At 41.3% G+C, this 11,869-nt stretch overlaps 1 protein-coding gene across 2 annotated transcripts; it reads left to right on the forward strand.

The window, feature by feature from the left end:
* LOC109830297 (probable leucine-rich repeat receptor-like protein kinase At5g63930) lies at nucleotides 8,039-11,613 on the forward strand. Of its 2 annotated transcripts, XM_020397525.1 has the most exons (3): nucleotides 8,039-8,229; nucleotides 8,578-10,598; nucleotides 11,096-11,613. In XM_020397525.1, exons 1-3 carry the CDS (start codon nucleotides 8,222-8,224, stop codon nucleotides 11,401-11,403), a joined length of 2,337 nt encoding a protein of 778 aa, XP_020253114.1. In that variant the 5' UTR covers nucleotides 8,039-8,221; the 3' UTR covers nucleotides 11,404-11,613. The 2 variants fall into 2 exon arrangements, with proteins under 2 accessions (XP_020253114.1, XP_020253113.1); XM_020397524.1 differs by having other exon boundaries at nucleotides 8,039-10,598.

Here is an 11,869-nt window from a genome sequence, read left to right on the forward strand (position 1 = left end):
ATAATCCGAATCAATATAGCCAATGCACAACTGCCAACTTCTAGTGTCCCGCTCATAAACCAAACCAATATTAAGCGTACCTTTAATGTACCTCAAAATCCATCTCACGACGTTTCAATGACCCACTCCTGGATCGTGCATGTATCTCGAAATCATGCTCACCGTCTATGACAAATCCGGCCTCATACATACCATCACATACATTAAGCTTCCAACTGCGCTAGCATATGAAGTCTTCGACATTAACTCTCGATCTTCAACTAGCTTTGATGAAAGGTCAGCTGAAAGCTTCAAATGGGCTCCCAAAGGTACACTGACTGGCTTCGTATCCATGCTAATATTAGACTGTTGTAGAACCTTCTTCAAATAAGCCACATGTGTCAAACAAATTCTGCCCTTCTCTTTGTCTCTGCCGATCTCCATCCCTAAAATGCTCTTTACCTCACCCAAATTTTTCATCTCAAACTCTTTTAAAAAACGGAATCTTCAACTCAGCTATAGCGGATCTAGAAATAGAAGCAACCAACATGTCATCAACATAAAGCAACAAATAAATATACGCCCCTCCTTTAAACTTACAAAAATACACGTAAGGATCAAACTGGCTCCGAGTGTACGAATAACCAATCATAAAATCATCAAATCACCTATACCACTTGTTTGGTGGAAAATTTGTAGTAAAAAGAAATAAAAAAAAACCGATTTGTATTCCTTTAATCTCAATTACAATTGGATTTCCTGATTACAAAAGAGAGGAGAATGAATTTGATTCTCCCCTTTGTTTAATTCTGGGTTCTTCACAGTGACGATGGAGTGCCTCCCTCGAATGCTCGTGTCAAGTTTGCTCTCCTTTGACAATCCGAACGTCTTGAATCACCGGAACAGTACATTCTCCTCACGATTTGACGTTGTGGAGGACTTATGTGGTAAGTTGGAAACTCTGAATGAGTTGATTGATCTTAACCGTAATTGGTTAGACAAGCCAATGATTTCTTTTTTGCTGCCAAGGAGCAGGATCCGAGCTCTAGGATCCGGATTTGAACTAAGCTGATTTCTTAGTTATTTATAGGGGATTAAGGGGTGTAACCGTCCCCTTAATTCGCTCCTTTGTGGGGCTAATGGGATGTAACCGCCCCTTAATCCGCTCCTAAGTGGGGGCGGAAATCCCTCAGATCATGGGGAGAAAACGGTTTCTGGAACTGTTCAACTCGTGTTTGGACGAGTCAAACACAGGTCCTGCAATCTGGAATGAAATCTGTGTTTGGACGCAGTGTTTGCAAGTTGCGTTGGGCAACAAATGGAACATGCGTTGGCAGCTGTTAGAAGCTGCGTTGGGTAGCGGTTGGAAACTGCGTTGGCAGCGGTTGGAAGCTGCGTTGGGCAGCGGTTGAAAGCTGCATTTTGCAGCATTTAAGAGCTGCGTTTGGCAGCGAATGGAAGCTGCGTTTGCAGCATTTAGGAGCTGTGTTTGCATAGCTTTGACTCTAGAATGAGACCACTTGTGCTTCACCTGTGGGATGCAGGGATGAGTCTTGTGTCTTGGATTGAAGAGATCGTCGATTTGTAGTCTCTTTCTGTCAGAGTGTTACAAAGATCATCGTTTTGTAATCTTTGCTTTAGCTCTTTAATATGTGAGAGTCATCAGATTGTAACTCCCGATGTTGATTGTGAAGGTTGTTGATTAGAGCTTTTATCAGTTGTTGTGAAGGTCGTCAGATTGTAACCTTCATCGATCTACGTAAAAATCTTCAAATTGTAGCCTTCTGGAAGTCGTCAGATTATAACTTCCATCATCGGTGTTTGATAGGGAATCAACTATCTATTGTGATTTTTAGACAGCCTACACCACTGTCGAGGAGATTGCTTCAAATCGTATAGTGATTTCTTTAACCTACAAACCAACTTATTCTTCCCTGCAGATCAGAATCCCAATGGCTGAGTCATATATATTTCTTCATCAAGATCACAATAAAGAAATATCGTCTTCACATCCAACTGATCTAACTCCAAACCATACTGTGCCACCAAAGCTAGCAAAATCCGAATCGAATAGTACTTCACCACAGGCACCTCATTATAATCAATACCTTCCTCCTATGCATAGCCCTTCGTAACCAACCTAGCCTTGAACATCACTGGAGCGCCTTCAATGCCCTCATTCTTCGTGTATACCTACTTACAACAAATTACCTTCCACCCTTTTGGAAGCTCAACAAGCTCTCATGTATCATTCTTGTGAAGATACTCTATCTCCTTCTGCATATCTACCTACCACAAATCAGCCTCCGAACTCTGCTCGGCCTCTCCGAAAGTAGTAAGCACTAACTCATCGATACTTTCCACCGGAAGTGTATACACAACTACTGTGTCGGTATACCTTGCTGGTATCCGTATGTCTCTCATATGTCTCCGAACCGTAATAGAATCCTGAACCTGAGCCGTCGGTCCCTGATCCTGCACATCTGTACCTATATCCTCCTCCTCGTCGTCGTGCTCACCTGGCATCACCTTAGTCGGTACTCTAATGGATACTATACCATTTGAACAATGTGGAGCTGTATCGATCTCCACCACCTGTGATATCTCCTCTGTCGGGTCTCTCTCCATTTGATGAGAGCTGGGAAGCTTCAAGATAGAAGCTTCATCGAACGTGACGTCTCTACTCAGCACAATCTTCCTATCAACTGGATCCCATAGCTTGTATCCCTTAACATCACGCTTGAATCTTACAAATATGGCCTTCCTAGACCGAGGTTCCAATTTATCTGTCTTCACATGATAAAATGCAGGACACCCAAATACCTTGAGCTGATCATAGTCATGTGCTAGCTCTCCTGACCACATCTCCATAGGGGTCTTCCTTTCAATCGCAGATGAAGGTAGCCTGTTAATGAGGTGGCTCACATATGAAAGTACCTCAGCCCAAAAGATCTTCTCCAAACCACTATGCGTCAACAAACATCGGATCTTCTCCAGTAAAGACCGATTTAACCTCTCTGTCATCCCATTCTGCTGCGGTGTATGACTAACTGTGAAGTGTCTCTCTATGCCCTGGTCTCGACATAGCTTCTGAAAGGGGTCTGATGTATACTCGTCACCGTTGTCGGATCACAACGTCTTGATCTTTCTCCCAGTCTGCAGTTCCAATCTTTTCTTCCACTCCATAAATAAATCTAGGACTTCATTCTTTTTTTATGGTGTACACCCAACAATACCTAAAATAGTCATCAACGAACGTGACGAACTAATATCGACTACCAAGTGATGCAGTCTTAGTAGGACCCTAAATATCGGTGTGCACGTAATTCAGGATTCCTCTCATCCTATGAATGATAGTCCCGAACTTCACCTTCGTCTTCTTGCCAAAAACACAGTGCTCACAGAACTCAACATTTCCACTCTTAGCTCCCTTCAATAACCCCTGCTTGCACAACGCCTGCAATGACTTCTCTCCTATGTGCCCCAACCTGTAGTGTCAAAGTCTGCTCATGTCCGCCTCTGAAATAGCTAAAGCTACCTGGCCAATCTTGGTGCTCCCCTTCAGATAATATAAGTTCCGACTGCGAACTTTCTTTATCACCACCAAAGATCCCTTAGTAACTTTTGCTACAATATCCTCAAAGGTCACATTGAATCCCTTCACCATCAAAACTTCAACTAAGATAAGATTTTTCTTTAGCTGAGGAACAAATCTCACCTCCTTTAATTCACGGACTACTCCATCGTGTATCCGAATCCTTATGATACCGTTTGTTGGAAAATTTATAGTAAATAAAATAAAAGAAACTTGATTTGTATTCTCTCAATCTCAATTACAATTTGGATTTTTGATTACAAAAGAGAGGAGAATTGATCTGAATTCTCCCATTTGTTTAATTCTGGGTTCTTCACGGTGGAGATGGAATATCTCCCTCAAATGCTCGCGTCGAGTTTGCTTTCCATTGACGATCTGAACTTCTTATTTCACTGGAACGTGGTTTATTCCTCTTGATTGATATTGAGGATGATTTGCATGAAAAGTTTGAAAATAACTCCTAACGAGTTTTAGAACTCAGAGCGAGTTTATACTCTGTAACAGAGTTGATTTGAACCGAAAATCGGTTAATAAGCTAAGGATGAAAGCTCCAAGGAATGCTCCCGAGATTGAGCGAAGACCCCCTTTTCTGATCTCCAGATCCGAGAAATCTCCAAGATCTAAAGATGATCTGCTCAAGAGGTTGTTGATCTCTCCTTTTGCGATCTATTTTTGATGTAAAAAGCCGATCCCTTAACTCAATTGAGTTTCTGGTATTTATAGGGGATTAAGGGTGGTAACTGCCCCTTAATCCGCTCCTAAGTGGGGCGGAAATCCCTTAAATCATGGGGAAAAACGGGTTCAATTCGTGTTTGAACGAGTCAAATAGCGAAAATGGCATTCTGGGCCCGAACTCTGCATTTTAGACATCAAACGCAGAGTTGGGCCTGTTTTAGGTTGAAAACGCATAGGTCGCGTAGCGTTGTGAACTCTGAAACATAGAGTTGGGCTCTACATGAACTCTGCGTTTTGGACCTGGGACGCAGGGTTGGGCTCTGCATGAACTCTGCGTTTTGAGTCCACGAACTTTGCATTTTGACTCTGGAATGTAGGCACGACCTCTGCGTTTCGAGTTTGGAACGCAGCCACGACCTCTGTGTTTTGAATCTCAAATGCGGTCATGGCCTCTGCGTTTTGAATCTCAAATGCGGTCACGACCTCTGCGTTTTGAGTTTAGAACGCGGGCATGACCTCTGCGTTTTGAGTTCAGAACACGGGTATGACCTATACATTTTGAATCTTGGATGCAGAGGTGAGCCTCAGGCGGGCTCGGCATGCTTTAGGCTAAGTCCAATGTTCAGGCGAAGTGCAGTCTCACAGACGGACTTCAGAACATAACTTGTTGCGAAGAACAGGTCATAACTTTCAAACTGTAAGTCGGAATGGGACGAATTATATATAAAAATCAGCTATCTCGACGAGACGGAGCCGACCAAACCCACCCCATAGGGTTTGGTTTGCTTCCTCCATTTCGCCAAATTCCTTCCGGTTTGAGAGATATCTGCGTTTTGATATGAAGTGACCGTCAATTTGTAGTCTCTTTTGCTAAAGCGTTGCAAAGATCGTCGCCTTGTAACATTCGTCTTGACTCCTTGAAAATATGAGAGTCATCAGATTGTAACTCCCGATGTTGATTGTGAAGGTTGTTGAATTAGAGCTTTCATTGGTTATTGTGAAGGTCGTCAGATTGTAACCTTCTACGTGAAAGTCTTCAAATTGCAGCCTTCTGGAAGTCGTCATGGAAGTCGTCAAATTATAACTTCTATCATCGGTGTTTGATGGGGATCAACTATCTGTTATGATTTTTAGACAGCCTACAAGTACCTATCCCACAAATATCACAGGATTGATCATTTCCCATGACAACAACACCCCCATCGATACTCTCAAAAGATGCAAACCAATCTCGCCTAGAGGTCACATGATAAGTAGCGTCAGAATCAAGCATCCAATCTGATGCATCCAAGTGGTTCACCTCCAGAGTAATGAATAGAGAAAAGCTTGAATCATCTGAATCATCGCCTCTCGTAACGTTCACCTCATTGGCCTTCAGGCCCTTTTTCTTACCATTCTCTTTCTCCTTGAGCTTCAGACAGTCTCTCTTTCAATGTCCCTGTTCCTTACAGAATGCACACTGGTTCTTTGCTAACTGGTGATGGCATCTAGACTTTGACCTGCTCCTATTACCACCTCTCAGATATGGGCTTCTACCTCTCGTCGACAAGGCCTCTCCTGAAGTACTAGCGTGGGAAGTCTTTTTGTCCTTCCTCCTCAAATCATAGTTCGTTAAGGTATTAGTAACTTCACTACATGTGATAGAAGATCTCCCGTTCAACAAAATAAGCACGAAGATATCATACTCCTTATCCAGTAAGGAGCCCAAAAGAATAATAGCCTTGTACTCATCCTTAATCTTCTCATCCACATTGTCTGACAACAACTTAGTGTAGTTGCTCTCATGAACTGCTAGTGAGGTGCCCCTTGACATCTAAAATCTGAACAATCTTCGCAGCAAGTACAAACGGTTCTCAACACTCTTCGTAAGGTACTTATTGTTGAGAATCTCCTACATCTTCATTGCAGATATCACCCCAATCACATCATACTTCAGCTCCTGTTCTAAACAAGACCTGATCACCCCACAAGCGTTCCTATTCATCTTTTGCCATACCGCCTCTTCATATTTTGGTGGTCTCTCATGGACCATGATGGTCTCCTCCAAATTCTGAGCATTGAGCGTATTCTGTACGTCGCTCATCCTAAAATCAAAATTGATCTTGCCGTCATATTTAACCACACTAATTTTAGTGTTCTAAAAACCAACTTGAACTGTACCCGCCATCTTGCTGCTTTCACGAACTTCTTCACCCATATTCACAAACTCCAAATTTTAGAGAAAGAAATTCAAACTTGATAGAATTTAGAAGTTACCCAACTGAACCTTAGAACGGATTCCAAATAGATCTCCTAACCACACAAGGAAAGCAAAATCTTCAACGGAAACCCAAAACACTATATCCATCGAAGCCTAGAACTCCAAGAACTAAACTTCCACAATGAATCTTCCTTCACCTAATGCCAAAACTCTAGATCTGAAATCTGAGCTCTGATACCAATTTTTACGCGCCTTTGTGGAAGCACGCTTGACAACCAAATGAGTCCGCGAATTACGGGAGAGGATAACAAAACCAAACACGAGTGTAATCCAATCCAAAATACGACAAACCAATCACAAACACTGAGATATACATGGTTCGGCAATTTGCCTACGTCCACGGGGAGAGGATGTGGAGATTCCACTAAATCAAGAAGAGTACAAAGGGTTACAATCTCACAAAATCACTCAAATAAATCCTAAACCAAAGCTCTCTCCTTGCTCACAAGTTCTCCCTCTCAAAGTGCTCAGAATACTCTCTTATCTCTCCTTAGAAATCCTAGAAAATCGTGTTTTAATATATATCAAAACACAATCCCAAAGCAAACAGGAAACAAAAGCTCAAGGCCCAGCAAACTCACGGTCGACTGCGACGGTAGACCAAAACCAAACGACATAATCAAAAATCCACTACAAGGTTTGGCGGTCGACCGCGCCAAGTCCAAAAATCTCCCAGGCTTTGTGCTTGTTTCCGGTCGACCGCGCCTGCCTCGCGGTCGACCGCTGGAAGATCAAAACCTGTAATTTGATGTTTTTCCTGTTTTCTCTTCACTACCAATTCTTTTAGGCGTCCAGCTGATGGTCGACTACCACTGTTGATGGCTGCAGCAACAGGTTGATTGGGGGTTATTCGCAAGGGCGATTGGTCGGCTTGGACGACAAGCAGTGTCTTTTGACTCGGTTACACGAGATGTCGGTCTATTAAGTCGGCCGTGCAGAGGCCAAGATTATCTTGATTTTGAATTAGTTCTATTAGGTATAGTGTAAGACACGTGTCGACTGTTCTGTGGAGATTAATATTTAGTATCTCTTAGGGGTATAACAATATATTATAGAAAAATACTTTTCTGACACATACCAATACTGCTTCATAAATATAGATCAATAGTGATTAACCCAAAGAATCTTATATATTTATTATTGACTCTCAATTCGTATAACAGATGCATTTTATTTTTTAAAACTGTATCTGATCTCATGAGTTGTACTTAACCATCAACGTTATGAATTCATGCCAAATGATATTAATGATATTATTCCCATAGAAAAACACTCTCATACGCGGAGTATCTTAATAAAATGTTCAATTTTATAGATTCAGATCACAATTTGCAAAAAAGAAAAAAAGTTAATAACTTGATACTCAATATGCAAAAACCTAAACCGGGAGGTATGCACAAGAAAAAAATAAAAACAAATCAGTTCCCAAAGAATTTAGAAAATCTCTGCTAAGTCAGTCAACCATGGACCCACGAAGAAGAAAAACCCACAAAACTCCATCCAATCTCCTCTCTTCAAATTCAAGCTCTCTTCTTTCCCCAGTTTTCGTTCTATCATCCCAAGGTAAGAAAAGAGAGAAGCAGAAGCAATAGCAAAAGCCAAGTCTTTAAAAAGACTCACCCGTGTAAACTCCCCTCTCCTCTTCCTCAATACGATCTGAAGCCAAAATTTACAGCAAAAGATCAAAAGGGTACAGTTCAAATTCAATCAGCATGAAGAGGTATGCTTGCATTTCCCTCTTCCTTCAATTTTTCTTAGTTTATGGGGATGATATGAGCATCATGTTCAATCTCTCTAAGAATCTCCCTCCATCATCAAACGGCAAGATTTGGAACACGACCAATCAAAAACCCTGTAATTGGACCGGTGTCAGTTGTAGCTCATCAACCCCTGTTCATGTAACTGGCCTCTCACTCTCAGGCTTTGGCCTTACAACTTCATCTACTCATAATTCCTCTGCTCTTGCTTTCTTCAAGCTTATTTGCGAGCTTAGCTCTCTCCAGTCTCTTAATCTTTCATTGAACTCCTTTTCTTTTATACCCTCCTCATCCTTCTTCTCAAATTGCAGCGGGCTTAGTCGATTGAAAACATTGGACCTGAGTGATAATTCCATTGAAGGTCCCATTCCTTTGTTTGTTGGTGTTGAGGTGTTGCTTCTGTCAGGAAATAAGTTCTCGGGGGAAATACCCAATTCCATATCTCAGTTAAAGAACCTCACCGCATTGGATCTCAGCATGAATAATCTATCTGGGTCCGTTCCAGATGAGATTGGGGAGCTCTCTAAGTTAGAAACTCTCATCCTTTCTTCGAATAATCTCACGGGGAAAATTCCTAGTAATCTTTCCTCAATCCGGAGCTTGAGGCGGTTTGCTGCCAATCAAAATGGATTTACTGGCTTGATTCCTGATGGGCTCACTAGACATCTGAACTTTTTGGACCTCAGCTACAATTCTCTTGGTGGGCGGATCCCGTTGGATTTCCTATCATCTCCTACTTTAGAGTACGTTGATTTGAGCTGGAATCACCTTGAAGGAGCTATCCCCAGAGACATTTCTCAAAGTCTTTTCAGGCTCCGGCTCGGGGGAAATAAGCTCACAGGGAAAGTTCCTTCATTGTTTCAGCAAAGGTCTAACCTGACCTATCTAGAGTTGGATACCAATCAATTGGATGGAGAAATCCCCTCAGAATTGGAAATTTGTCAGAAATTAACACTTCTAAATCTTGCCAGTAATCAGTTAAATGGTAGTTTACCAAAGGCATTGGCTAATCTTAGTCAGCTAGTGATCATGAAGCTTCAAGAGAACAGTCTGAGCGGAGAGATTCCAACTGAATTTTCTAAGCTGGGGAACTTGATCACGTTGAATCTTAGCCATAATTCCCTCAGTGGGGAAATACCTTCATCGATTTCAAGCTTATCGAAACTCTCTAACCTAAACCTGGCGGTTAATAAGCTTTCTGGTCCAATACCGAGTAACATTAACGAGTTGAGCTATCTGATAGAACTACAGCTAGGTAACAATGATCTTATTGGAACAGTTCCAAGAATGCCGAATAGCTTGACTACAGCGCTTAATCTCAGCAACAACCAGTTAAGTGGACCGATACCTTCACATTTGGGTTCTTTGGGGCAATTGGAGATTCTTGATCTCTCGAATAACAATTTCACAGGCGAGGTTCCAGTTTCTTTAACTCAAATGCAAAGCTTGACTCTACTTGTGATATCAAATAATGATCTATCTGGAACTCTTCCAAAATTTCCTCATTTTGTTAATGTCACTTATTCTGGGAATAATGGCCTTGTAAAGCCAGAAGCAGTGCCTACTTCTCCAGAGAAGAAGAAGCCAAATACGGTGTTAATCATCATAGTGAGCATTGTTAGTGCTATCATTGGAGTTGGTCTATTGGCTGCATTTTGTTTCCTAGTGATCGCCAAGAGACTCTACCGGGTGGAGGACGTAGGTCTACAATTAGAAGAGAGCCCCCCTCAAATTATTAACAGTTGTTACATAACCTCCGATAGCATCCATAAATCAAATATTGACTTTAGCAGAGCCATGGAAGTGGTTAGCAATCCAAGCAACTTAACATTGAAGACGAGGTTCTCTACTTACTACAAGGCCATTATGCCTAGTGGCATGAGCTATTGTGTTAAAAAACTCAACTCAGGCGAGAAAATTTTCCAAATGGGGGGCAACGAGAGATTTGGGCAAGAATTGCAGGTTCTTGGGAGATTGAGCAATTCGAATGTGATGGTACCGTTAGCATATGTTTTGACACGAGATAGTGCGTATCTCTTCTATGAGGATGTGCATAAAGGAACAGCCTTTGATTTCCTTCATAAAGACTCAGGAAGTGCTTTGGATTGGCAGTCTCGATACAGTATAGCACTTGGAGTAGCTCAAGGGCTTACTTTTTTACACGGGTGTACTCAGCCAGTTCTTCTATGGGATTTATCGTCGAAGACCATACACTTGAAGTCAATGAGGGAGCCTCAAATCGGTGACATTGAGCTCTCTAAAGTTATTGATCCTTCTAGAAGCACTGGAAGCCTTTCTACTGTTGCTGGTTCTGTTGGATACATTCCTCCAGGTGAGACTAATTCACATATTCCTTTTATTTTAGCATATTAGCGGTATTATTGTTGAACCTTTCGCCACCCTAAATATTCCAAACTTTGCTCTATTTTCTCTTAAGATACTGTGTTTCCATTGGTTATTTGATGGATTTAAGTGCAAAATCATCTGTTGTTTGTGGAGTCAGAAGTTTTGGATGTTTGTTTATTAATGTTAATTGCACAGTGTTTTCTGTTATAGGCTTAATTGTAGATACCCATATTGTGTAGGGGATTAGCCACTTATTATCCTTAAAAGTTTTTTATTAGCTCTTAGACCTCTAGTACCCAAATGGAGTTATCTCTCAGATATCTATACTTGTACTATTGCGGGTGTATGTTTAACACTAAAAAACAATAGGGGTATCCTCGTAATACGCTGAAAATAAGAAGCTAATGTATTTCTTATATTTGATCATAAAACTTTTCATGCTTAATAAACCCTCGATTAATTCTTGAAATTTCATAATTGCAGAGTACGCTTACACAATGAGGGTTACAGCAGCTGGCAATGTGTACAGTTTCGGGGTCATCTTACTGGAGTTGCTGACTGGAAAACCGCCAGTAAGTCAAGGGACGGAGCTAGCCAAATGGGCTCTTAGTTTCTCAACCAGGGTGAGTCACAGTGAACAGATTCTTGATTCTAGGGTTTCTAGTACTTCGCCTGCAGTCCATAGCCAAATGTTGTCGGTTTTGAAGATTGCTTTGAGTTGCGTCAGTTTATCTCCTGAATCGAGGCCTAAAATGCGAAATGTGTTGAGGTCGCTATTTAATGCGAGGTAAATATGGCACATATTGAGGAAATTACAGTTGAAAGATGTTGGTGATTACGAAATTTGTGATGTGGGGAGTAGATAATTGGTTATGTTCTCTAGTTCAGCATCGTTGAATATGGGTGCCTTGTACTATATAGCTTTACACAAGTCTTGTTCCTCAATTTGAACTGGTTTTTTCTTTCAAATTTTGTAAAATATAGAAATGCAGGAAAGAATACATCTACGAGCTTTGAAGGAAAATTCATTTTTGCATGATGCAGTAAGTTACATATGGTTTGAGCTAATCGCAACTTTTTGAAGATTCTTTGTATGGAAAACTTTGCTGTACTATGCTCTTGATAACTTTGAATAATATCCTAATATCAGCCTGTAGCTGCCAGCTAATTTTCCAAGCAGCAGGCAAGCAAAGATATATAACTGAAGAAATTTACAAATGATTTGGAACCTGTATTCAAATTTCCTGGCAAATTTTT

The sequence above is a fragment of the Asparagus officinalis genome, chromosome 2 (genome assembly GCF_001876935.1).
Source record: "Asparagus officinalis chromosome 2, Aspof.V1, whole genome shotgun sequence".
Classification (NCBI taxonomy): domain Eukaryota; kingdom Viridiplantae; phylum Streptophyta; class Magnoliopsida; order Asparagales; family Asparagaceae; genus Asparagus; species Asparagus officinalis.